The sequence below is a fragment of the Pinus tabuliformis genome, chromosome Q (assembly GCF_031772625.1).
Source record: "Pinus tabuliformis cultivar Carrire ecotype Pingquan chromosome Q, CPIR1, whole genome shotgun sequence".
In the NCBI taxonomy this organism is placed as follows: Eukaryota; Viridiplantae; Streptophyta; class Pinopsida; order Pinales; family Pinaceae; genus Pinus; species Pinus tabuliformis.
Window position 1 is genome coordinate 261,430,154 of NC_142296.1, and position 26,406 is coordinate 261,456,559.

The following is a 26,406-nucleotide window of genomic DNA, read 5'->3' on the forward strand; positions in this document are numbered from 1 at the left end:
TGGAGCATTCTTCAAGCATACTTGGGATCATGGTATTGATGTGAAAATTCTATTACTGCAACAACTGATTTACTTTTCCTACTTATTCCACAATAAGTTATTCATGAAATTACTTCAATAAATATTAAAATAAATACTACTGCAGATATCACACCGTAATACAGAAACAAAACATATGCACAAGAATTAACACATTGACACAATTATTTTGGACAACAATCCCCAGAAAAACCCAATGCGGGAAAACCGGTGCAGCAAGGGAGGTTTTTAGTATTCAACGATTCTTCAGTACAACAGGGTGCCAAACTTGCTTACCCATAGAGAGATAATTCTCCAGCACTTTTCCCAATCCCAGTGTCAGCCCGACTAACCTCTGCGTGGCTCTCCAACCCTCTGCGGCAACCCTTGGCCTCTCTGTGTCACCCAAACAGGCCCAGCTAGTGATTGCGCAGTCTTCTACTGCTTCTGCGTCTGCCTCTCCTGCCTCAGCACTGATCTTCAGTGGCTGATCCCGCCTCTCTGATCCGTACTTGCTACTTCCTGACTTCTCACCAGACCACCGGTTCAATTTCTCAGCGAACCCCGCTCCAGAAATTGAACTGACTGGACTCCCTCAGTGTGTTCTCTAAGTGACCCTCAAGCCTCCTCTTATACTTTTCTTGTTGACACATCAACGACCGAGATAAAGTCCCTAATCAATGGCTAAGATTAGATCTGGCTTCATCCATTACTTTTGGACCATTCTAACACAGTTTTATATTAATTCACATTAATATTTTATTTTCCCTAAGTTTAGATTTAGGGACTCCATTAAAAATATTAATTATTTTAATATCTCCCAAACTGTTTAGAATCTACCCAAACCATTTTTGGGTATTGGAGATCTCATGTGCTTTAGCCTTTCCACCAATTTTCGTGGCTAGAGCACATTTGATGCTACCCCAAATCAACAATTGATGTGCTGACTCTGCAATTGCTTGAGGACAAGCAATGTCAATAAGGGGCAATTGTAATGTCCTTTTCTAATTAAATTGCCCAAGGGGGGACAAAGTAGCCTATCCAACCCCATAGGCTATAGTCATTTGTAAAGGGGAAAACCCATTTTCTGATAATAATGGGGTAACATTGGATAATTTGGGGTAAATGCAGGGAAACTTGTTAGCCCCTCAATTTAAAATGAGGAGGGATACCCCTAAGGAAGTCTATAAAAGGGAATGATGATAATCATTTTAATCAGCATGGATTGTGGAACTTGCTCTTTCTTGAGCTGAGGCTCTTGGAGGGTTTTAAGACACCTTTTCTTTGATTGGTTTTGGTGGTGAGAGATTCCACCCTAGCCAATCCCTTCTCTTGACCTATTTAGCATAATTCTTGAGGCTACATTCAAGTATTTTGTGGCAACAAGGGTTTCTGAGATAGCAACTAAGGTAGTGGCTTACCTTTGAGACAATTTCTGTTGTAGCGTGGGTTTAGAAGGAAGAGTTCTGTGGCAGTGAGGGACTCTGAGGCCACTCTTCTGGCAGCGAGGGTTTGAGGAAAACACCCTGTGGCTTCAGGCCGCTCCTGGAGGCCCCTTGAGGGCAACGACTTCCCTGTAAGGTCATAACTTAGGCAGTAAAGTGAATCTGGGCAGTGGAGGCTTATCTGGGATAGCAAGGTTTAACTGGGATGTGATGACTCGTTCTTCTGTTGCAAGACCTAGATCTTTGGCAACAAGGTTTTCTAAGTGCAGGGATTTTTGAGGATAAATTTATGACAACAGATCATCCCTATATGTGACAGCGAGGGTTTCTGAGGCCCTACTGTGGCTGCGGGGTACTCCTGTAGTATCCTTTGGGCAACAGCTAATCCTCAAAATCCTACCTGAGGTAACAAACCCCTTTCTGAGGTGTCAATTGGACAGTGAATAATTTATGAGGTGATAATTCTTTGGTAACAAGGATTCAGAGGCTACTCCTTTGACAGTGAGGCCTTTGAGGCTAGAATTGAGGCAGTGAAAGGGTTCCTGAGGCTGAATCTGAGGCAACCGAGGAATTGTTGAGCCCTTTTGTGGTTTGATCTTTGAAGCACTGCTGTAGCAGTAAACCTCTTATCCAACCTTGATTGTGGCAGTGAGTAATATTTGAATCATTTCTTAGACCAAGTCTGTGGCAACAGAGGTCGAGGTACTGGTAGCAGCATTAAACACAGGCAGCAAGGGACACGAAGGAATCAGCTGAATGGGCCTGAAGCAACAATACCAAAGCAAAGGCAGCTAAATAACACATGGGTGGTAGGACCATAGCGGGCTGTAAGGTCAAATCAGTACCTAAGGACAATAAGAACTGCTGATACAATTAGCGCTAGATGGTGAAATTAAAACTACGTGTCTTTGGATGGATCATGGACTTGTAATCTACTGTTGAATTGGATTATTTGCATGAGTTGTCAAATAGTTTACATCCGTTTCTGCATTCAATATTGTCTCTGTTTGCAAAAAATGAAGTAATACTGTGATACTAGTTAGAATACCAATTTTGCTACGTGCTCTCTCCAACCTTAAGGCTAAATTCTCTAAGAGATATTACATTAGTAAAGGGAACTTTTAAACGTTATTTCCTTAATAAAAGAAAAAAAAGTATTAAAAAAATAGTTACAAGGAATTAGCAAAAATCATTATTATTAATCAACATGAAATAACTAATCCAATTTCCATTAAAGGATACATATTGTAAAATTCAATTGAGACAATATTTAAATACTCTTCATTAGAGTACAAAAAAATACAAGAAGAAAAAAAACATTATAAAAGGATACAATAATTAAATAAGAAAAGGAAAAAAGAAAAAGAAAAAGAAAAAGGGGAATTCATATATATTCTAACAGACAATTGAGAAGTGAAAATTGTGTAAAGTGAAAGAATATAGATCTCAAATAAAGTTTTTAAAAAATCCTTATTTAAAGAGAGAGCCTTGTTTAAAAAAGAAGGTGGTGAAGAATATATATATATATATATATATATATATATAAATAAGAGATATTTTAAAGTTTCAAATTAATTAAGAAGATTGTCCTAAGCCAATTTAAGTAATAAAGGGGAAGTCAAAAGTGACGGTAGGAAGATTTTCTTATAAAGTTGGCATGATCTCATGTTATGGATTATGTACATTAAAGGGGAATATTCAAGGAAAAGATATTAATATCATTATCAATGAGAACCATGAAGAAAATTATATTAACGTTAATTTAGAAAATCAATTATTAATTTTAGAACCGAATATTATTGAGAATAAAGATGCCTCTTATTTCGAAGCAGAATACAATTAAGAACTTGCAAGTAATAATTGATGATTATGAATGTATATCTCAATTCAGTGTCGTAACTATGTTTAATGAAGACATAATTCTCAGTCTACCTTGGTTTAAAGAATTGGGTACGTTCATGTTAAACATGGAGAATTTTTTTTTGATGTTTCCCTATAAGAAGAAGATGATGACATTCCAGGACATGACAATGAAGTCAGAATCGATAATACCTTCATCAGAAGACTTTAAAGATATTTTGAAACCGATGTTTCAAGAGAATAAAAAAACAATATCAAAGATGCAGAAATAAGTTATCTCCAATAAAAACAAAGAAATTTCTCATTTAAAAGATCATAGTCAGAAACTACTTGCACAAGTCAAGAAGTGTAAAGCTACGAAGCACAAATTAGAACAAGAAAATGAAGCTCTTGAGAAGAAACTCAATGGAAGCTTATCAAAAACTAAAGAAAAAGGAACAAACACTGATCTAGATAGTATCACAATTCAAAAAGATTCTAGTCCAATTGAAGTGAAGACATACTCAGATGCAATAGTTCAGACAATGGGAATTTCAAGTGAAGACCCAATAATCAAACCAATGACACTAGTTCACGATGAAGATTATATGCCAAAAATAAGTCAGGAGAATGCTACAAGTATGTTAAAAGGAAAGCCGGTCACAAGAACTCCTCGTAAACATCCTAATCACAAGAGCAGGGACATTAATCAATCAATGCCTCAGTTTCAATCAGGAGCAAAACAATCAACATATTTTTCAAAGAATATTGATATCATTATCATCAAGAGTCATGATAATATTTCATCTTGGAAGGCCTATAAGTGCAACATTCCTCTGAATATTAATTTGGTATGGTTATATCATGTCACAGTATGACAATTTTGTACCACACTCGGAAGTTGATATTATCTTGTATCATCAAAGATAACAATTCTAAGAATTGGGAAAGACACGAAAAAATTACAAGATGGAAAAATATATCAAGCTTTTCATCAATATGCTTTGAGGACAAAGCATTTCTAAAGGGGAAGGTGTTGTTATGAACATAAATATATAATTAATAATTAATAATAATTAGTATATTGAAGAGACATGTCTTAAAGGACATGACTATTCGTGAAGGGGCACCTTGTCTAGTATATAAACAGGGCCCTCATTTGTAATCAATCATATCAATTGTACATTCAAACATTCTTATATAAATATATTACTTGTTCTATGATGGACATTCTCATATTCCAGATATTTTGAATATTTGTGTGTGTACAAACCTTGTTCATTGCAAAGCCTCTCCAATAGTATCCTTCCTATAATCCTAAGGCCTCATAGGAGGTCTCAATAGACTAGAGTCAAAAACTAACCTCCCCGGTGAAGTGCGGGAACAAGAATACAGTCAAGATCGGTCAATGATATGGGTCACCTCTTGATTCATATTAGTTTGCCCCAAAACATTAAGTAAAAGCACATGATTACAAAATGATTAAAGTATCTGTTGATGGATGACCCACCTTCCTTCAAGAAGGAAATTCGGATGGTAGAAAGAAATCTGACCGGAGAAATAGGTGGAGGATCTGTGGCATCATGCCATGTGCTGATCAATAGGGTTGTTGGCTGCTGAACGACTAGAAAACTTTTCTCCTTTGGGTTATCCACTTTTTGGTGGGTAATAGGGCCCTAGGGTTGAATATTAGTTTGCACACTCATAAGTTATTTTCTTTTATAAAACATTTTCATTTCGAGGGTCCTTAGTTGCATCGTATGGAACTAGATAGTTCTTACTGAACTGGTCGGTTCCGTACAAAAATTGGCCATTTCAGTACCAAATCAGCCTTTTCTGGTTTTGTGCCACTAGTCAGACCAGTTAGGGCCTCAAAACAGTTGGACAAACACTATCAACTGGTTTGGGTCTAGTTCTGATAACACGGCAAGAGATTGCCAGAGATGAGCAAGTACTTAAACAACATTATTATACTGCTGCCTTATGTATAGGATTAGAAAAGCAACATTGTTATGCTGTTGGAGTAACACAAAAGTTACATTTATCCTAACTTTGTATTGTGCTACGTGAGATATGTCTAGGTTCATATATGATCCAGGTCTGTAGGGGAGCGCCCCCCTGCCCTCAAATCTGCTCCTAAAGCACGCTCTGCAAATTTTTTTTATCTTCCTGACTTTCTTTGCAAACATTTTCAAACGCAATTTTTTTTCAAAGAAACAAGAGTTTTTGAGTGGGGTAGCTTAATATTCAAGCCTATGACTCTAGTATTGATATGCAATTCATGGTAATGTTAAATTCTTAAAATAAAAGGACTTTTAATTAAATTTTTAACATTACCATGAAACAACTCAAGATGTTTCAGAGTGGTTCTGACCTCATTCGATTTCATATGGAGAAAGTAGAATTTTAGGTCTCACTCAAAATCCAACAGACTTATCAGTTTTTCACGATTGGGGGGATTGCAATGTTTCCATTGGATTTTGTCATGTACTAGGGTATGGAACTCGTATTTAATCAATAGCACCAAGCCCTCTATGTACCTTGATGTTAGTGACATTGGTTGTCGAATTCCTCTATCATGACCCACTAAAAATGTGCCCATCACTCATACACAATCTTGACTTCACATGCTACGTTTCTTCGATCTTATGTTAATGCTTAGAAGGTGATATTAATGATAGAGATCCCAAGATAGACAATGATTTTGATGATTGTAGGTATTTGTTGTAGCATGATTTTTTTGGATGCTAGAGGCCGTCTAGAGCCTATTTGTTGATGTATTTTCAGTTCAGAGATGGATTGCATTCGATGCTATTTTGGTTATGTGCACCCTTGAATGCTATATAAATGAGAACTTGTAATTTGTGGACCTGTGGTTGATGAAGATTATAACTACTATATGAATGATGTTGTATGGTTTAATCCATGTTTTTATGTTATTTATCACTAATTCATCATTCTACATGCCTTTGTTGACATATATGCATCAAAAATATAAAATATATATTATATAAAATTCGCTCACAAAATTGCTCCCGAACCTGGAGCTTTTGAAAATGTCACTCCCCACTCCTGCTTCCTGCTTTCTCTCCTGCTCCCAAGCAGCCATGAGATTATTGAGAGTAAAAGGAAAATTTCACAGCTCCTCGGTACCCTGAAGTTTGGGTGGGGTTCTCCATATGTATTGGGTAGGTGTGCTCATGGATCCATTCTCCCTTGTACCAGAAACTTGGTGTAACATAGTTTAAATTCCTGCGGAGTTCCAGGCCCAAAATGTCACCTTTCACTCTTGTTCAAGGATTGTCATAAAATAAATTAAGAAAACTGCATCGTTACAAAGTGATAAAAAATATCTGGTGTGTGTACTCAAAGAAATATTGCTTGATCTGGTTATCAAAATACTTTTGAATCACTGAATAGAGAAGGATTCGTATTCCAAAACCTGTAGGCAATTATTCAATGGTTCTGTGTGTAGATATTTTTCTACTGGACAATGTCCAAAACATGACTGAAACGTATGCATCACAGACCTGATTTCTTATTGTAGTGGTTACTTTCGAGGAAAATGTGTTGAGCTTGCTTTTGTGGTGTTTTTTTTTACTGAATGTTATGGAGTATAGGTGTCAAATTCAACTGCTGATTTTTGATAGGTTTTTGATTCAATAAAAACTTTGTTGGTTTGTTACTATGCAGGCAAATAGAGGATGACTGCAGATTTTTAGAATCTCAACGTATTATGGATTACAGTCTATTATTGGGACTACACTTCAGGGCACCACAGTATTTAAGATCATACATATCAGGGTCTCAGAATACATCATCAGAAGGCATAGGAACAGCAGGTGATGAAGGTAATTTAGAAGTAAAACTTTAGTATTTCACATTTACATGGCAGTTAAAACAATCCTTAACAATAATAACATATTCTTCCGTTTGTAATGAATCTGATTGCTCTCAACTTGTGTTTCTTTTCATATATTGACATACCTTTTTCTTCCTTTCTGGAAAAGATGTTCAAAAGCTAAGCTTCTAACAATTAACATGAAACTGTTATTTGTCTACACAGTTTGTATGTGATGCTCCATGCAGCAGGTTCTAGACGCCTGATATTCTGCTTATAAATTTTTTGTTGTTGTTGTTGGCTATGGTTGTTGGTAGAAAAACTTCTTCTGAAATGATTTGTGGTGGTTCAGACCTGCAGTCTTACCCAAAGACAATTGCAGCTGTTTGTTATAATTTAACTAATTATTTTTGTGCTGTATATGACAATGATATTCCTTTGATATGATGTTTTTGTTTCTTTTGTTAACTGGTATAGCAGAGTATTAATTTTCTTTTTTCTGATAATCTTTTTGAGAAACAGGGCCTGTTTTGACCTCAAATTTTTTATTTTTTTCTAACGACTGCTGCCATCAATATTTTTCTAATTTAGTGGTTCTGCAGTGGAACTGTTCTGAATCCCAAAGGTAGTAAGAACAAATTCTCTCTATCTCTCACTGATTTCAAAGTGTATGGCAGTGCATTGTCCAGAATGTAAAAACAGAGTGTGGAATGTGGAACAGAGGAAGGCTATGAAGAATGGACTAGGAATGATGTGGAAAGTGAATGGCTCCTGGCCTAAAGTCCATTGCCTCCCCCAGGCTGAACTGCTCTGATAGTATTGTAATGAACCAAACAGTTCATTAACTGAATCATCACACCAAGGGTCCATAATATAATGTCGAAAGGACAAACATAATGTTTTATAAGAATGTATGATACAATGATGAGTGAAAGGTAGTCCTAAAGAGTCCTTGAATATTGCCCAAGAGACTTGTCTATGCTAAGAGACGCAACCCTTAGGTCATAATAACTTTTGTGGCTAACAATTTACTCTTGGTGTTATAGTGGCAGCTGGAAGAATTGATCCTGGGCCTCGCCCAGATTACTCCAACGTGTCACTGATTCACCATGATTAAAAAAAACCAAGTTTTGTTCCTTACAGCACTTTGAATTTGCTCCTAGAATGCTACTGTCCAACGTGCAATTTTGGTGAAGGAGCAGGAGCTCCTGGAGTGCTCTAAGATATTCGATTTTGATAAAGTCAAACTACCTTTTTCATACACACCATGAAAAGTTGTTCCTTATTTCATGCCAAAGTTTCAAAGCTACAACGTTGATGACTCTTGATATGAGTGTTGCAAATATCAACAATATATTGCCAACATTGTTATGTATTGTGAGTTTCTCACGTTCGTGTTAATATTGCACTGGCCAAAATATTTGATATATTTGAAAAAAGGAAAAATCATTGCTTGATACAATGTATCACGAGGCTGATGTGCAGTTCCACTATAAAATTGATTTTTTGACTGTTTTTAACTCGTTTCGAAAATAGTGGAAGGGATTGAGAGCAAAGGAGATATCCACCATCTTCTATTGAGCTAAGGAGTGGAAATAGAGTTCTTTCGTTTGCCATCAATTGTTTCCAGATGTGCTGGTATATGTAACAATTTTAAAATTTTTGCCATAAAAAATCTTGACATTTTACCTTGATCAAAATATCGTGATATACTTGAAAAGAGGAAAAAATCATGGGTTGATCCAATATATCATGAGGCCAATGTGCAGGTTTGCTATAGTGGATTGTTTGATATTGTTCAACTCATTTTGAAAAATAGTGGAAGGGGATTGAGAGCAAAGGAGATATCCACCATCTTCCATCAAGCTGAGTGGAAGTAGAGTGTTTTCATTTGCCATCAATTGTTTCAGTATTTACAGGTATGTGTAACTGTTTAATCATGTTTTTTGATATTTTGTTAGGTTTTTGCAATGCTCAATAGTTTTCTTTATTCATTGTGAATTTTAATGGGAGATCTAACATTCATTTAGGTTTTTTATTTTATTTTTGGCGGTCTTATGTACTGATTTCCATTTCGTTTTTTTTGCCTTAGATTTAATCATTGCCATATGAAAATGCCGAAGGCATTGGACTTATTGTGGTGAGGAATTGACAGGGACAATCAATTGTTGAATACCACCTTTGAAAAATTCTAGGGCATGAAGTGGGAACTTATTCAGTATCAAGCTTGGAACTTGTTCATAGTGCCATTCAATCACTTACTGAAATGGTTAAAAAGAAATATGCGAGCGAAGCTTTGAGACTCTACATTGCAGTTGGGAGGAGTTACAAGATCCATAGCAACAACAAACATTTCAGGGGCATGGGGAAGTGAGATCTTGTCCTCGGTGTCACCTTCCATAATGCCCTAAACAAACTCACCTTTCTTTGTTTCGTGAACCATAGTTGGCACACAACCTTCTATAACTTAACCGGTTAATTATGAAAGAGAAGCTAGAGATAGACAAACTTATGGGTAGATGTTTTCTATTAGTAATTGTTACCACAAAATCTAGCAGGCTTAGTGAAAAGTTTCGCTAGGTGACCTCGGTCTTATGGAAGCAAGAAATCAGCCACCACTATCGCCATAGTGGCTTCTCTCTAGCTGTTTAGTGGTGAAATTAATTCCACTACGGAGGCTTCCCTACAAAAGTGGCTTCTCTCTAGCTGTTTAGTGGTGAAATTAATTCCACTAGGGAGCCTTCCCTATGAAAGATCACCATAAAAGTATTCAATTAATGATGACTCAATGGTGATGCAAGGTATAATGATTGGAGGAAAATGTACTAGCAAATTAGTAGAGAGTTGTTATAAGTTAGGGTTTGTAATATATGCAGATTTAGGGCACACGATGGCATATCGAAGCTCTAAAAAATTAACCTCTAAGGGATAAGGTCAACAAAATAACAATAGGCTATAAAAGAGGCAAGCTAGGGTTAAGTAAACAATAGCTTTGAATCGCTGAAAATGTATATGAAAGCAACAAATACCAAGTCAGACCTGATTTTAGGGTTAAAATATACAATTAATTCTAGATTTTCCTTTTAAAGTTTTATTATTTATTAAATGCAATCCCTTCCAACAGGGAAATAGAACATGGACATAAAATTGCTATAAAATGTAGATTTTAGGCTAACCCTAACCCTAGTTACCAAGCAATTAAAGAAAGAAATTTAAGTGGATCAACACTACGTAGACTATTGCCTTTATCTAATTGGGAAATGGAGTCAATTAGGGCAAGGTTAATGACAAAGGGCCTTGAATGAAGAGGGTGGAAGAAAGAATTTCGTCTCTTTGAAACCCTAGTGACTTCTCTATAGGGAGATTTCAAGGTCAAAGGATGCATGAACCAAGTTCCTTTGATGGATTCTTGCTAATTTTTTTTACATACCATAAGAATCAAGATTTTGTTAAGTTATGGTATGTTCTATGCTTATAACAGTTTACTTCTTTTTCTTATTATATTCCACCGATTAGCAATCACATGTACATAAAGTAAAGTGCAGATAGAACATTAAACGATCGACAGAAAACAAGCCAAGACAAGAGACACAAGATGTGGCGGCTAGCCAGGGACAAACCCCACAATGTGTGGGGAAACCCTTTGATCAAATCTTCTTTTATCTTCAATAATTCAGCAGAGAGAAATAGTACAATAAATCTGATTCATATCAGCAGTAGCAAACCGTAGATCAGTAGCATCAGCATTAGCGGCTTCATTATCAAACTAGGGCAGACCATATCTCACAAACCGACCGTCGGATTGACTTCATTCCACCACCAAAAGTTTCGGCTTCCAGAGGAGGTTCAGATGAACCTACAGCGCAGTTCAGATGAGGAGATCTTCTAGGCCACGCAAGTCAATCTTTACTTCTGCAGTTGCAGCTTCAGTTTCAGCAGTTTCCGGCTTCAAACTAGGGCAGTCGATATCTTGCAAACCGTTCGTCGGATTGACTTCATTCCACCACCAAAAGTTGCGACTTTCAAAGGAGGTTCAGATGAACCTACAGCGCAGTTCCAAAGAGGAGATCTTCTAGGCCACGCAAGTCAATCTTTACTTCTGCAGTTGCAACTTCAGTTTCAGCAGTTTCCGGTTTCAAACTAGGGCAGTCGATATCTTGCAAACCGTTCGTCGGATTGACTTCATTCCACCACCAAAAGTTGCGGCTTTCAAAGGAGGTTCAGATGAACCTACAACGCAGTTCCAAAGAGGAGATCTTCTAGGCCACAGAAGTCAATCTTTACTTCTGCAGTTGCAGCTTCAAATTCAACAGCTTCCGGCTTCACATGTGTGAGAGAGAGAGACCCATTTCAGCGCAGTAGAGAAGAGACTCATATCTGCACAGTAGAGAGAGAGAGATGTGATGAGATGAGTGAGTCCAAATGAGGAAAAGTCCTCTTATATTTATACACAACGTTGGTGGGTGAATAGATGCGACTGTTGGGCTTCTGAGCCTACATGAGTTGTAGGTCGGCTTGATAATAATTCCATAATCAAAATAAATTCATATCTCCATGAATACTTATCGGAATTGGATGATCTTTATATCAATCCTACACCTCTCGACGAGAGGAATCTAATAAAAATATTATTAACCATGAATAAGATGACCCACATGAAGTTTTGCCCTGGTTGCCAATTTTAACACTCCCTCTCAACCATGGAGAACTTCATCTGCAATCTGTCTATCGGTCGTTACTATTCATCCATCAAATGCACTGCCTTGTACGGCCTGACCCTTGCCCTGCTCTGCTCTATTTTGCCTGTTCTGCTTTGACTTGTTCTGCCCTGCACTGATCTGTACTGTTTTGTTCTGTTCTGCACTACTCTTGCATTGTTCTGTTCTACTCTGCTTTTGTCTGAATTATGAAGAAGAAGAAATGATCGAGGATGTATCATACTGACGCAAAGTCAGTCTTAGAGTATGTACCACTGGTCCTAGACCAGTCTCAACCAACCCAAAGTCAGCATCATAGTGAGTACAACTCCAATGGTCCCAGACCAATATCATCCTCCACTGACTCAAAGTTAGTCTCAGATTGGGTCAAAAACATTGTAGATCATGCCAAAAGCATAACAAAATTTATCTACAATCATACACTGGTTTTGAGTCTCATGAGGAAACACACTGGAGGCAAGGATATTATTAGGCCTGCCATCACTAGATTTGCTACACATTTTTTGACATTGCAATCTATGCTTTCCCAACATAGAAACTTGCAAAAGATGTTTTCCAGTGATGAATGGAATCAAAGCAATTGGTCTAACAAACTAGAAGGCAAAGAATTGAAAAGGAAAGTCCATGAAGAAACTTTTTGGAGAAAGGCAGCAGAGATTGTGAAGCTTGCTGAGCCACTAGTTAAGGTGTTGCGGTTGGTGGATGGGGAAAGGTTGGCTATGGGCTTCATTTATGAGGCTATGGATCAAGCAAAGGAGCAAATAAAGACAGCATACAAGGATAGAGTGGCAAAGTATGGGCCCATTTGGGCAATCATTGATGAAAGATGGAACAATCAACTCCATCGCCCTATACATGCAGCTGGGTATTTTTTGAACCGACGGTATCATTATAAAGCTAAGGAGTCAGGAGCTTTGAGGGGGGAGGTCAGGGATGGACTGGTTGATTGCATTGAACGCATGATCCCATCGGAGTCTGATCAGCTGGAGATACATCGACAGGTCACATCCTTCAGCAATGCATCAGGTACCTTTGGGAAGAACCTAGCAAAGATTGCAAGAGAAGCAGATGAGCCAGGTAAACAAAAATTTCAATTTTCAATTTCTTAATGGTTTTACTTTTTTTTATTAAAGTTTGTTAAATCATTTATAATTTGAAAGTTAGATATAATTTGTAATTTTGTTGAGCTTCAGCCTTCATCTAACTCATAATTCATTACACTCCTATGTTTTTTGCAGCACAATGGTGGGAGGCCTTTGGTGGCCAGTGCCCTGAATTGCAAAGGTTTGCAATTCGTATTTTGAGTCAAACTTGCAGTGCATCTGGGTGTGAGCGCAATTGGTCTGTCTTTGAGAGGATTCACACAAAGAAGAGAAACCGTTTGGATCAAAAACGGTTGAATGATCTAGTTTATGTCCAATGCAACCTTCGGCTCAGACGAAACCAATTTCTGAACAAAAGACCTGATTCAGATCCCATTGTGTTGGAAGACATTGATCCAACATCAGATTGGGTAGTGGAGAGTCGTCCACCAGAGTTTGATCCTGATGAGGATCTTGATGTAGATATAGATATGGAGACATCAGTTGAACTTGAACCTGTTGTTCAACTTCAGCCTGTTCAGTTGAATGCAAATCCCAATCCACCAGCCTCAGTCTCACAGCTAGCAAGGACTCCAGTTGTAGGTGCTTCCTCTGCTCAACCACGACAGAAGCGCAGCCGCATATCTACTCTATCTCAGCTTGCATCTGCTGGACAGCCTGCTAGTGGTACTGGTACCACTTCTACAGTTGCAGTTGGAGACGATGATGATGAGGAGGAGCCATGGGGCCCCCTGTCTGACTCTGATGATGTGATCCAGAGATTGGTCGAGATGATCTTGGCTCCTTTGGCAGTAGCTACTAGCCAATAGTACTAGTATTGCAGTCTGGTCACCATCACAGTTTACTTTTGTTGTAGAGGCCATTTCTAGCCTCCTTGGTTATTTGTATTTTGTTTTGAGTCTTTGATCATGTATGACAGTTGACTATGTATTGCCATTGGGTACCATTTTGATATAGTGGATTGGTTCATGAGCCTACTTTGATCATATGTTGTCTTCCATCTATATTATAATGCTGTGTGTTTGGAAACATGAATGAAAATCTTTAAAATTATGTTTAAAATATTTAAAATAATGTTTTTTAATAAAAAAAATAAATATTTAATGTATTTTTTACAACGACCGAGTCATTGAAATCGAGCCGGCCGAGTCATTACCGTTTCGGAGTCGGAGTCGGAGTCGATCCTCGGCCGAGTCGGAGTTTTAAAACATTGGTTTGAGGAAGGTGCAAGGGTGTAAAAAAGGAGATCCAAATCAGCCAAGGAGATCTAGGGACAAATCTAAGGCCCGATTAGCTGGATTAGATCCAGAGTATGTTGTACTTGTAAATTCCCAGGAAGGAGCTCGAGTAGGTTCTAATATTATTTTAATGAAGAATGGTGGATTGGGCAAAGTATCTATGTGTAATGTGTGATTGAGATTAGATGTAATTTTAGTTTCATTGAATGTTTATGTTAAGATTGTAGTTGTGCTTTTAATCATGGATCTGTGATCTGCTACTAATTAAATAGGCGGGTTACTAGGTTCAAGGAATTTTAACACGTACACATATTTGGGTGGATTTGAAGTTGTATCCGGCTTCAAAATGTGGATCCATGGATCTAGCCTCAAGACCATGTGGGCTTGGTAACACAGACCAAAACCACATCATAATGATGTACTGTGCTGAAGGCCATCAAATATGCGACCAAGCGGTGATCAACAAAGCATGAACATGTGAGAAGACCACCAAACAAGCAAGCACAATCATCCAACCAAGGAGAACTCAAACTCCCCCAACCAAAGGCCTCCATCAAATAATCCAATGCCATGAAGAGAAAGCTGCTATGAAGATGAATTCACCCAAGTTGGTCCTATTATCCACCAAAATGGGTAACCTCATAAGAGAAAAATTTTCTCCTACATTTGACAACCAATCGGTTAGCCAACCAACCAACGACACATGTCAACCACCATTTGACAATGATATGCCATGTGCCCTTGCCATTTGCATCAGTCATGTGCCTCTCACCATTCGACGTTTACACTTGGTTGAAGGTGGTACTTTGATGATTTTGCAATCGAGTGCTTAATATACTTGTTTGTTTTCGGTATTTAGTATGAATAACTGGGTGATCTAGAAAATTGACAGATCTTGATTGTAATTTTTTTCTCTCACCTTACCATGGGGGTTAATCTTTAGCCCTAGTCCAATGGGGCCTCCCTTGAGGCCTTAGGGTACAGTAAGGGCACTATTAGGAAAACCGTGATTGAGATAGCATGTTCCATTATCCCCTATGTTGAAGAAATTGTAACTAGGTTCGGTCTTCATAATGACATAATCTTTGTAAATGATGAAATAAAAGAAATAGAATTATTTTTATATGCCTTGCTACATGGGTTTCATGAACAAGAGGTTTATTTGTTAGTGGCTCCCATTAAGAGCCATAGGATTTACTGAAAGAGTCAATTTCATGTATGAAGAAGCTTTTCTTGAGCCTATGTTTAATGTATTCAAGTCTATAGAAATGTCTAGAAACCCTCCAAAGACAAGCACAATCCCTCTTGAAGAAGTCGGCCTCCAAAAAATAACAAAGGAAGATCATGTTGGCTTGCATAAATAGACACATCTCTTGACACTGTCATGTCAACTTAATATGAGGATTGAACCACTATATATATATGCGGCTACGGTCACCACAGAAGGTAGAATTTTTGAACAAGTACCTCTGTGTTTTTTGGATGGGTAACGCAAAGATGAAGTTTCGACCTCCCCACAGTTTCGGTGGATGAAGTCTCGGCCTCCTTACAGTCTCTTGGATCACTGTCTCGGCCTACCAATGTAGTAATCACAAAAGCAGCCTCAGATGCCACAAAAAAGGGCTCGAACTTGTCTCCTAGCAGCCTCAGCATATGTATGATGAGAATGATCTTGGTGATCACAGAGTGACATATTCTTGGCATACATACTAAGTCATAATCTCGGCATAGATGTAATCATGATCTGAGTATAAGTCATGATCTTGATGGAGACTTAGTTACAAGATCATGATCTTGATGAAGATCTCGGTGTATATATATATATATATATATATATATATATATATAGGGAGATGTTGTTGTTATGATGATGATCTCGGTGAAGGTGCAAACAAGGATGATCTCAATGAAGGTGCAACAATGGTGTAACAATAATGATCTCGGTAGTGCAGTAGAGATGACCTCAGTGTTGCAGCAGTGATGACTTTAGTAGCAGAGATGATGATCTCAACAATAACGAAGAAGAGGATTGGTGTCTTGGTCTTGGAGTGGCTTATAGGTCAAGGGTTATGGTCTTGGTATTCGTCAATTGGAATCTCTAGAAGAAGAATTTTGTGCGGGTTTTCCTCTCAAAGAGTGAGAGGTTTTGGCCCTGGCAGAAAGCCAACATCTTGTGTTCTTGTCCCTTTTGTTTTGGGAACTGTTTGATGAACTAAGAAAACACACTCTAATAATAGCTAGAGCAGATTGTGCTAATAAGGAAAAAGTTAAAAATATCTCACAAATAGTTATCATGGCGAGAAGAATCTTATTAACTTAATTTTCCCTAGATTCTTCAACATGGTATTAGAGCTAAGTTGATAAATTCAAAGGAAGGAGAAAAGAGACATTCAAGGATCAAGTTTCAAGAATGGAATCAAAAAAAGTTGAAGGATATCAACAGGATCAAGATCTACATTGAAGGATCAAACCCTAGATCAAAGAAGCAGTCTACAACAACAAGAACTCTTGTCTCCATAGTCATCATCAAAAGGCCACCAAGGCTCTCATCAAGTTGCCTACAAAGCAATGTTCCTCAAAGGACCTCAAAAACGAAGATCACATCATCTTGGAAAAAGTTGAAACCCTAGAAGCAGTCCTGATCTACACTACAAGAGAAGGCAGTGTCATCTTCACAAGCAAGGATCATCTCCTTACCCTAGAAGAAGATCATCCAAAGAAGCAACAAATCATCCTCATCGTAAGGAGCAACCTTTTCTATTGAAGAAAGGCTTTTTTCATCTAAAAGAAGATCATCCAAGAGGAGGCTCTAATACATCTTCTTCAACCATCAACAAAGTGATCAAGTGTCATCTTTACTTGTCAAGTACGTATCTTTCATTTTATAATCAAGTTTGGTTAAATGACTTCGTGTTTGCAAGGAGATCTATAAATTGGTTGGGACATCGAAATTCCTTGCATGAGAAAGGAGGATAGATATAATCCCTGAAAGAGAAGTCATTGATATCTATGGAAAAGTCTTTGAACGTTAAGCATTGTTTGAATGCATGGAAAAGGATCAAGGGACTCATAGGATTCTGGTGAAATCAGTCAAAGGTTGTCTCATCCCTATGTAGCAAAAGAGACATCAAAGAGATATATGAAATGCTAGAAGATATATTCTCTAAAAATGCAGTAAATAAGGTCATATCACTTAGACTTGATCTACTCAAAATTGAAGGTATCAAAGAATGAAGGAATATCTTCATGAGATCTCAATTGGGAGATCTTGGAGAGATGATAAGACGATAATCATCATTGTTCTAATTGATAAGCAAGGGAACAAATGTCCATGAACAAGAAGATTACCTCATTCGAGAACTTGTGGTCTCTATGCTAGATAGAAAAATACAAGTTGAGGACAAAAGTCTTGAAGGTTAAAAGACAACATTTGCAGAAAGGAAAGGGAACTTTGGTCCTCAAAACAAGACAAAACAATATATCTAAGATTCAATGCTATAGGAAGATTATGAAAAGAAAGCTCATATCACCAGAAAGATGGAGGACGCTGAAGAAAAGGGCCAAGGAAAGAGGGAGTAATAGATCTCTATTATGATTGAGTTGGTATCCCTCACAAAAGGGTCTTATCATAAGCTCTTCAATCTTTTGATATAGCCATGACAATAAGATGCATCATGGCATCATGGAAGCATTAGAAACAAGAGCTCGTGACATCACCATGGGAATCATGAAGGCCAGGAGGAACAAAATCCATGGCAGTCAAACATGAAGGATATAGCTCTTGGGAACCTCATTGGACATTGAAGGAAAGGATGAAGTCATCCAGAACAAGGCTCATGATACATCAAGTCAAAAAGGAAACATTTGCCAGATGGGGATATGCAAGCTCCTCAAGATTCTCTGATGGAATCCTCATCAAAGGGTTCACTAATCTAGAGAGGAAGCAAGTTTTTCATCAGAAACTCCAACTTGTGGAATTCATGGGATGATGGTATGATGACATGAGAAATGAAGTAGATCAAGGGATTGAAGATCTTTTCAATCAAGGAAGTTGCTGGAAGAAGCCTAGATGACCTAAAGGTAAAATGAGGTATGTATGCTTGTATTTAATATAAAGTCATGTTGTATGGTTGTAGGTAACATGGATCACTACTTCTCTCTTGAGAAGCATGATCAAGAGAAAAGGATCTTCTCCTCTGCAAGGATGCAAGAAGGCATAAGTCACACTAGATGAAATCAACATAATATGACCTCATATGAAGTATCCAGTGGTTGACTAAAATTAAGGAACTCTGATTGAAAGCTCTTAGGAATGGAATGTGTGAGGAAGGAAGAGATCGTGAGATATGCAACCTTGATGAAGGCAATCAACATCCAAAAGACCAAGAAGACTTGACTAGGAGACCCTTGACAATGGATATCTTTGGGAGATGTGTCAACATTTATGCAGGATGTTGATACCTACAACAAGATGTCATGATGAAGAGCCATCTCGTAACGTACTATTTGATTTAATGTTATGTTTCGATTTCTTGAATAATATCTGGATTAGTTCATGCAGGGCTACTGGAACAAGAGTTGTAAGTACAAGTACAACTAACATTCATGTGGTGGATGGAAATTCCTTAAAGAAACATGATGAGGAATAAGTAGCCATATGATGAAGGTTCTAGATATGTATCAAGAAGGGCACTTTCCATTAAGAAAGGAATGACATGACGAACCAAGAAGGAAAGTGATCAGTGGCTAATGCCTTACAAGGAAGAAGCTCGACTGAATTACATGACATCAAGGAAGGAAATTGATCAAGCAGCTGAAGGTCCCACGAAGAAGAAGCTGCTGATGAAAAGTAGAGTCCCTAGTTAAAAGGGAGCTCTGACAAGTCCCTAATTGAGAGGGAGCTTGGGCAAGTTCCCGGTCAGAGGGAACTTGGGTACATTCCTTTACAGGAATGGGCATATCTTCCCTAGTTGAGAGGGAGAGATAGACACAACATTCTTTTCCTCACTTTGGAAGAAAGAATGGAGGATTTGGTAATCATCTGGCATCCAATGCTCTTTGAGGATGTGTAGGGCATCCAAGATAAGAGTAGGCAAGAGGACCGATATTCTTTGAGGGCTGGGAACCTAAGATAAGAATAGTCCTAGAAGGTCATACTCAGTGAACACCTGGGTGGATATGTACCTTGAGAGACAATGATGAAGGTGTCTATAGTCATTGGTCTTACCAACATTGTGCTCTAATCTTATGAGAGATAGAGCTGTCAATCAAGGCCTTGCTATGGAAACAATGTTAGTTACTATGATGCTATACAAATGGGTTACCAATCCAATTCTTCTTATGAGAAATTCTGTAGATTGAGAATGACCAAGTACCATTATGAATACCTCCCTAGTTAAGTTGGAGAGTTGAAGAAAGTGTAACTAGGTTTGGTCTTCATAATGACATGATCTTTGTAAATGATGAAATAAAAGAAATAAAATTATTTTATATGCCTTGCTACATGGGCTTCATGAGCAAGAGGTTTTCTTGTTAATGTCTCCCATTGAGAGCCTTAGGATTTATTCAAAGAGTCAATGTCATGTATGAAGAAGCTTTTCTTGAGCCTATGTTTAATGTATTCAAGTCTATAGAAATGTCTAGAAGCCCTCCAAAGACAAGCACACTCCCTCTTGAAGAAGTCAACCTCCAAACAATAACAAATGAAGATCATGTCATCTTGCATGAATAGACACATCTCTTGACATTGTCATGTCGGCTTAATATGAGGATTGAACCACTATATATATACGACTAGGGTCACCATAGAAGGCAGAATTTTCGGATAAGTATCTTTGTGTTTTTCGGATGGGTACCACAAAGATGAAGTTTCGGCCTCCCCACAATCTCGGTGGATGAAGTCTTGGCCTCTTTATAGTTTCGATGATGTTGATTTCGGGTAGCATTGGATGTGCTCTAGCCACGAAAATTGGTGGAGAGGCTAAAGCACGTGAGATCTCCAATACCTAGAAATGGTTTGGGCAGAATCTAAACAGTTTGGGAGATATTAAAATAAATAATATTTTTAATGGAGTCCTTAAGTCTAAACTTAGGGAAAATAAAATATTAATGTGACTTAATATAAAACTGAGTTAGAATGGTCCGAAAGTCATGGATCAAGGCAGATCTAATCTTAGTAGTTGATTAGGGACTTAATCTTGGCCATTGAAATGTCAACGAGAAAAGTATAAGAGGAGGCTTGAGGGTCACTTGGAGAACACACCGAGTTGATCAAGAATTCGATTTTTTAGGGTAGGGCTCGCTGAGGAAATCAAAGGAGTGATCAGAGTTGCAACTGAGGGGCAGTGAATGCAGTAGCAAAGAGGCAGAGATAGTACCGAGAACATTAGCGCCGAAGTAGGGAGAGGGTTGACGCAAAGCCAGCTAGAGGCTAAGCAAAAGAAGCTAGAGGCCACACAGAGGCAGCTAGGAGTTGCGCAGAGCCTGAGGGCTAGCGTGGGAGATGTAGAGGCTCCAGAGGTTAACGCAGAGCCTTGAGAGGCTGACACTGGGCCAGAGAGGTTGACATTGGGCCAGAAAGGCTGACGCAGATCCTAGAGGTTGATGTTGGGAGATTTCGTGGGGCAGATTGGGGCTGATATCTGTCTCCCACTGAGAGGTACTACTGCCGAGGGCATTCTTTGTTTGGTGATCCATTTCTAGCACTCAGATTGTATTCTGCAACTGCTTAATAATAAAACCCTCAGATAGCTGCACCAGTTTTCCCGCATTGGGATTTTCCGAGGACATTAGTCCAAAAATAACGGTGTCAGTTGTGTGCTTGTTTTTCCTTCAGTTGATGATTTGTATGTGTTGAGACTGTACTTGTATTTATTTTCAGTATTTACATGGTAAATAGCTTGTTAATTAACAGAACAAGTAGGAAGAAATAAATCAAAAAGTACAGGAAGGATTTCTAATAGTTAGACTTAGAAATTCCAACATGGTATCGGAGCATGGTTGCAAATCACAAGATAACTGAGGGCATCAGCCGAGCAAAGTAGCAACAACAAAAACAACTAGCCCGAGTGATAGACGCTGTTCCTAGTGGAAAAGCAACAAGGAAGGGTGACGTAGTGCCTGCGTCATCAGTTCGAGCCGGGATGAGGATCAGCGCAGTGACAGAGAGGAGCAGACTTGACCTACGCAGTGCCTGGTCATATTTCTCAGTGAGGAAGGATCGACGCCTGTGGCCAGGAGGTGCGGATTTTGCTGGTGCCGGGATTGCGCAGAGCCTAGAGGCTCTAACCTTTAGTTTGCTGGGGCTTAGGAGGCTGTGGGTAAGTTGCGGAGTGAAGCTGGTGGGGCACTGTGGTCAGAACAGTACTTAACAGGGCAAGACCAAGGATGAGGGAGTTGCTGCCGAGGATTTCTAGCCAAGAAATCCAGATTAGTGGTGCAGTTACACTAACGATTAGAGTAGGGGCATCTCGACATTGGCAGAGGGGTTTCCAGGAGTGAAATCGAGGCTCAGAGGGGGTCACACCGAGAACTTCCAGGAGGGAAGTAGAGAGACTCAGAAGATTCGAAAGAGGAGCGACAAAATGGTAGTGAATGGGGTAAGAGATCTGGATAGACTGGACGGAGCCTCAAACTTCATAGTCTAGTAGGTCAGGATCTTGTTCGTTCTAGACAGGAATCGTCTCAAGCACTTCGCCTTGAACACGATAGTGATCCCAGTTAACTCAACTGAGAATGATAAGTACCAGGAGGCAATGGCGAGGGCCAAGAGCATCATCCTTGACGGGGTCAAGGACCATTTAGTACCACATATTGCCGAAAAGGACACGGCAAATGCGATGTGCGAGGCCCTGACGAAATTGTATCAGCATACTTCCATGCAGAGGAAGATGCTACTAGAAAACTAGCTGCAGTCATACCAAATGCAGAAGGGAGAATAGATAGACACCTTCCTCGGTCAATTGAAGAAGATCCGAGATCAACTGACTTCCATAGGGGCCACAACGGATGAGGAGATGATGGTAAGGACCGCATTGAACGCAGCCTTAGAGGATTGGGAGGTGTTTGTCCAGAGCATACTGGGCAGGTCGACCCTTCCAGATTGGGAGGAACTGTGGGCGACTCTTCGTCAAGAAGAGATCAAAAGGCTAACCAAGGTGGGAAGCAAAGACAGGGGGGTCAGAGTCAAGACGGAGGAAGAGGAGGATGCTGCCCTAGTATCTCTGAGGGAAACCGGGAGAAACAGAAGAAGGACCTCTCCAAGGTCAAATGCTTCCACTGTGGGGAATTGGGTCACTATGCGAGCTAGTGTCTGAGGAAGAAGAGCAAGGGAGAGGCTTCTGAGACCAAGGCTGTGCCAGCAAGGGCGGAGAAAGAAGTGGAGACAGAAGATGACTGTGCCATGAGTGGTCATATGCCACTTGAGAGGAAGTGGGGAGACATCGAGCTGTAGTCAGACTGACTATAGGCGATGAGGGGCAGGATCCTCGAGATTCCCAACCTCTTGGATTATACCTTGCTATGGGAGCCCTGAAGAGGAGTAGCAGGACTGGTGAATGTCGGTAGAGACGGATGCAGATGGAGTGACAAAGGGAGCTACAGTACAGGAGTCCCAGGACAGCGTGAGGCAGCGGTGCGAGATGCGCAGAGTTGTTGCAACAACGTAGAGGTCAGAGAGGGAGCACTTGTCAGTGACAGAGGGACCTTCAACGTCAGGAGTTTTTCTAGCCTGACGGAGATGTTAGAGTTGGGAGATTAGTTACTTACTTCTCAGTAACTGAGTCGCAGTGCAACAGTTAGCAGTGGCAGTGCTATGGGAAGTATGATGTAGCACGATGAGAGGGGTTGCAGTTCAGATGCAGTAGTGGTAGTGGCATGGCCATGGGCAACAGCACAGGTGCAGAGGGAGCTATGGTGTAGATGCAACAGTGGAAATGGCAGGGCCATGGGTAGCAGTACGTGACGCAGTAGTGCAGAGGATGTTGGGCAACTAGCTTAGCATCAGCACAGGGACCGATGCTAGATGATCAGGGTGATGCTCAGTGAGGAGTATTACTAGAGCACAGTCCTCGCTAAGAGGGAGTGTTGATTTGGGGTAGCATCAGATGTGCTCTAGCCACGAAAATTGGTGGAGAGGCTAAAGCACATGAGATCTCCAATACCCAGAAATGGTTTGGGCAGAATCTAACCATTTTGGGAGATATTAAAATAATTAGTATTTTTAATGGGAAAATAAAATATTAATGTGAATTAATATAAAACTAAGTTAGAATGGTCCAAAAGTCATGGATCAAGCTAGATCTAATCTTAGCCGTTGATTAGGGACTTAATCTCGACCGTTGAAATGTCAACGAGAAAAGTATAAGAGGAGGTTTGAGGGTTACTTGGAGAACACACCGCGCTGATCAAGAATTTGATTTTCTAGGGCAGGGCTTGCTGAGGAAATCGAAGGAGTGATCAGAGTTGCAGCTGAGGGGCAATGAATGCAGTAGCAGAGAGGCAGAGATAGTATTGGGAGTGTAGAAGCCAGGAGAGGGTTGGCACAGAGCCAGCTAGAGGCCACGCTGAGGTAGACAGAGGCCATGCAGAGGTAGCCAAAAGTTGCACAGAGCCTGAGGAGGACTAATGTGGGAGATGCAGAGGCTCCAGAGGTTGATGCAGAACCTCGAGAGGCTGACGTTGCACCAGAGAGGGTGACGCTGGGTCAGAAAGGTTGACACAGACCCTAGAGGTTGATGATGGGAGATTTCATGGGGCAGATTGGGGTTGATATCTGTTGTCGCGCGGATTGACACGACAACCCTCAGACCGGGGTTGTCACTCTGATCCCCGATCCCTCCGTTTAAGCCTGTCTCCTGCGTCTAAGGGGGGTAGACCCTGTGAGATGACGAAGGCCAACTGTCGACCAGTTGGCTGGGAGACACGAGACACGATCAATATAAGCACTAAAATGATTTGGTTAATTGAGCAGACCAGTGCCTTAAAAACGATTGCTTTTTAAATGATATAGAAACATGAACCATGAACAGCAATCATATATCAACTTCGCATCTCGACTTGAAAATTCAGATCTCAGCGTGAAAGATATAACGTGATGATTCCCGAAAACAACTGGATCTGACAAAGAAAATTTCCACAATATTTTTTTTTTTTTACGCTTTTCGAAAAAATTTAAAAGAAAACGAATTTTTTTTTTTTTTTTTTTTTTTTTTTTTAAAACAAAAGTTTAAAAGAAATCTAAAAGACTAATCTAAAACTAAAAAATAAAACTAAATCTAAAAAAAATCTAAATTAAAGTTAAATTTAAAAAAAAGAAAAATATAAACCTAAGCCTAAGCTAACCCTTTTTTATATATTTTTAAATGTTATTTGAAAAGCTAAAAAATAAACTAAACTTAAAAATGAATCAAAATCTATGCTAAATCTAAACATTAATATAAAACAAAATTTAGAATCTAAAGTCTAAAAATCGATACCCTATTAAAATTTAAAAGAAAACTATTTTAATTATAAAACAAAACTAAAATTTTAATCTAAACCTATCAACATTTCATTGAACGTCAAAACTACGACTAAAGCCCTAAACAAAGGAAAAATCGAACACAACAAAATCGTGAAACAATAAAACAGCTAAAATATTACCTGTGCGTGGATCTGTTTTACCTGCGGATTTCAGGAATCGGAACGAGAACCACAAGGAAGAACCCAGCCGTAAGCAGCTAAGCCGATACGCTGAGGGCTTTGAATGATACCTGCGCGGTTATCTTTGACAGCAGCGAGCTCAGATTTGTTTTTCTAAATCGAATTTCTACACAAATGCAGGTGCTAACCCGATGGCATATAACTTGAGCGCTTTCAGAAGTTTTGATGCCCACGATTGCGATTTTGTCTCTTTGGTGTCTCTTTTCAGTCGAAGATTGCAGGTAACAAGGAGTGAGGGCTCTTGACAGCAGGTGGAGATGATACGCAGGAATGATCTCAATATTTGTTGCAGGTTGTATTGGCGGCAAGGGAAAATGTAGCAGCGTGGCAAAGCAGAAGCCCCCCAGAGGTACAACAAAATTCGTACGCTGGATACAGTGGGATGAAAATGGAGTAAACACGTTTTTTCTTTTTGTCCAGACAACCACCGATGCATGAAAAGATCGCCCAGGATAACTCAGCGTATGCGTACAGCCTCTACAGGGACCACGTGATGGCTTTCAGAACGCAGGGAATTGCTGAGGAGTAATTGCTTGATGGGATCGATCTGTACGTTGATAATCCAGCCACCACACGTCCTAAATTCCAACTTCTTTTCCTGTACTATGTGTTCTGAGACCAAAACGATTGCACAGTTCTTTCAAATGGCTGGTAGAATAAAAAAAATGGTTTGTGGATGGCTGGGCTGGAGAGGAAAAGGGTTTGAATAGCAGGTTTCGCAGCAAATGAGTTGATGTGAAAACCCTTCCAGACCTGCAAAATCCTGGACAGCGAAATGATAACCCTGCAACACTTAATTTTTCTTCCAGATCTTATCTCAGATCTGCATCCTGCAAGAAGAAAACAAAACCTGACAGATGCACAAAATTTTAAAGTAAAACCGTCCAAAATTAACCTAAAAAAAAAAAAAAAACAAAAAATTTGCAGTAAACAGAATCAAAACCCTAGATCCAGCAAAAGAGTTACAGATATGGCCCCTTGACAGCCTGATTCAGCAAATAATAACAGGGAATATTTAGAATATCAGATAATACTTCAGAAATCTCTCATGTAAACCAGAAAAGAAATTTTAAATGATAAACCCAGGGCCAAAATCAGCTAGGCTCTGCACAGAAAAGCCTGTGGGAGTCGGCTGGTTCAGCCTAGAACTTCCCCAAACGCCCACCAATATTCTCCACTAAAAGGTTTCCTGCACATCTCAAGCAACCATCAGCACAGGGAGAAAGAAAACTGCTAGATCTCAGTAAATAATGGAGATACCTGCCATTATTTCAGAAACCCTAGCAGCCCTCAAACCCTAGCAGGTGAACAAGATACCTGTGCTCACACTACTCTAAAAACAAGCTATGATTAATGGATGAAAACTGAAATAATGCAGAAAATTAAAGATCTCACAGCAATTCCAGAGAGTAACACCAACACGATTTGAACCCCAAAGTCTTTTTATTAACCAGAAAATCAGATTACACGAGAGCTTTTTCAGTACTGACTCACAGATCGAAT

At 39.3% G+C, this 26,406-nt stretch overlaps 1 protein-coding gene across 6 annotated transcripts in view; it reads left to right on the forward strand.

Moving 5' to 3' along the window:
• Positions 1 to 26,406, forward strand: part of PIP5K9 (phosphatidyl inositol monophosphate 5 kinase) — a 437,711-nt gene that overhangs the window by 304,135 nt on the left and 107,170 nt on the right. For 5 of the 6 annotated variants that reach the window (XM_089384294.1, XM_089384292.1, XM_089384293.1 and 2 more), the window contains one exon: positions 6,996 to 7,153. In XM_089384294.1, the coding sequence (XP_089240420.1) occupies positions 6,996 to 7,153 (158 nt within the window). The remainder of the gene's footprint in view (positions 1 to 6,995; positions 7,154 to 26,406) is intronic. The other variant, XM_089384296.1, reaches the window with a different exon arrangement.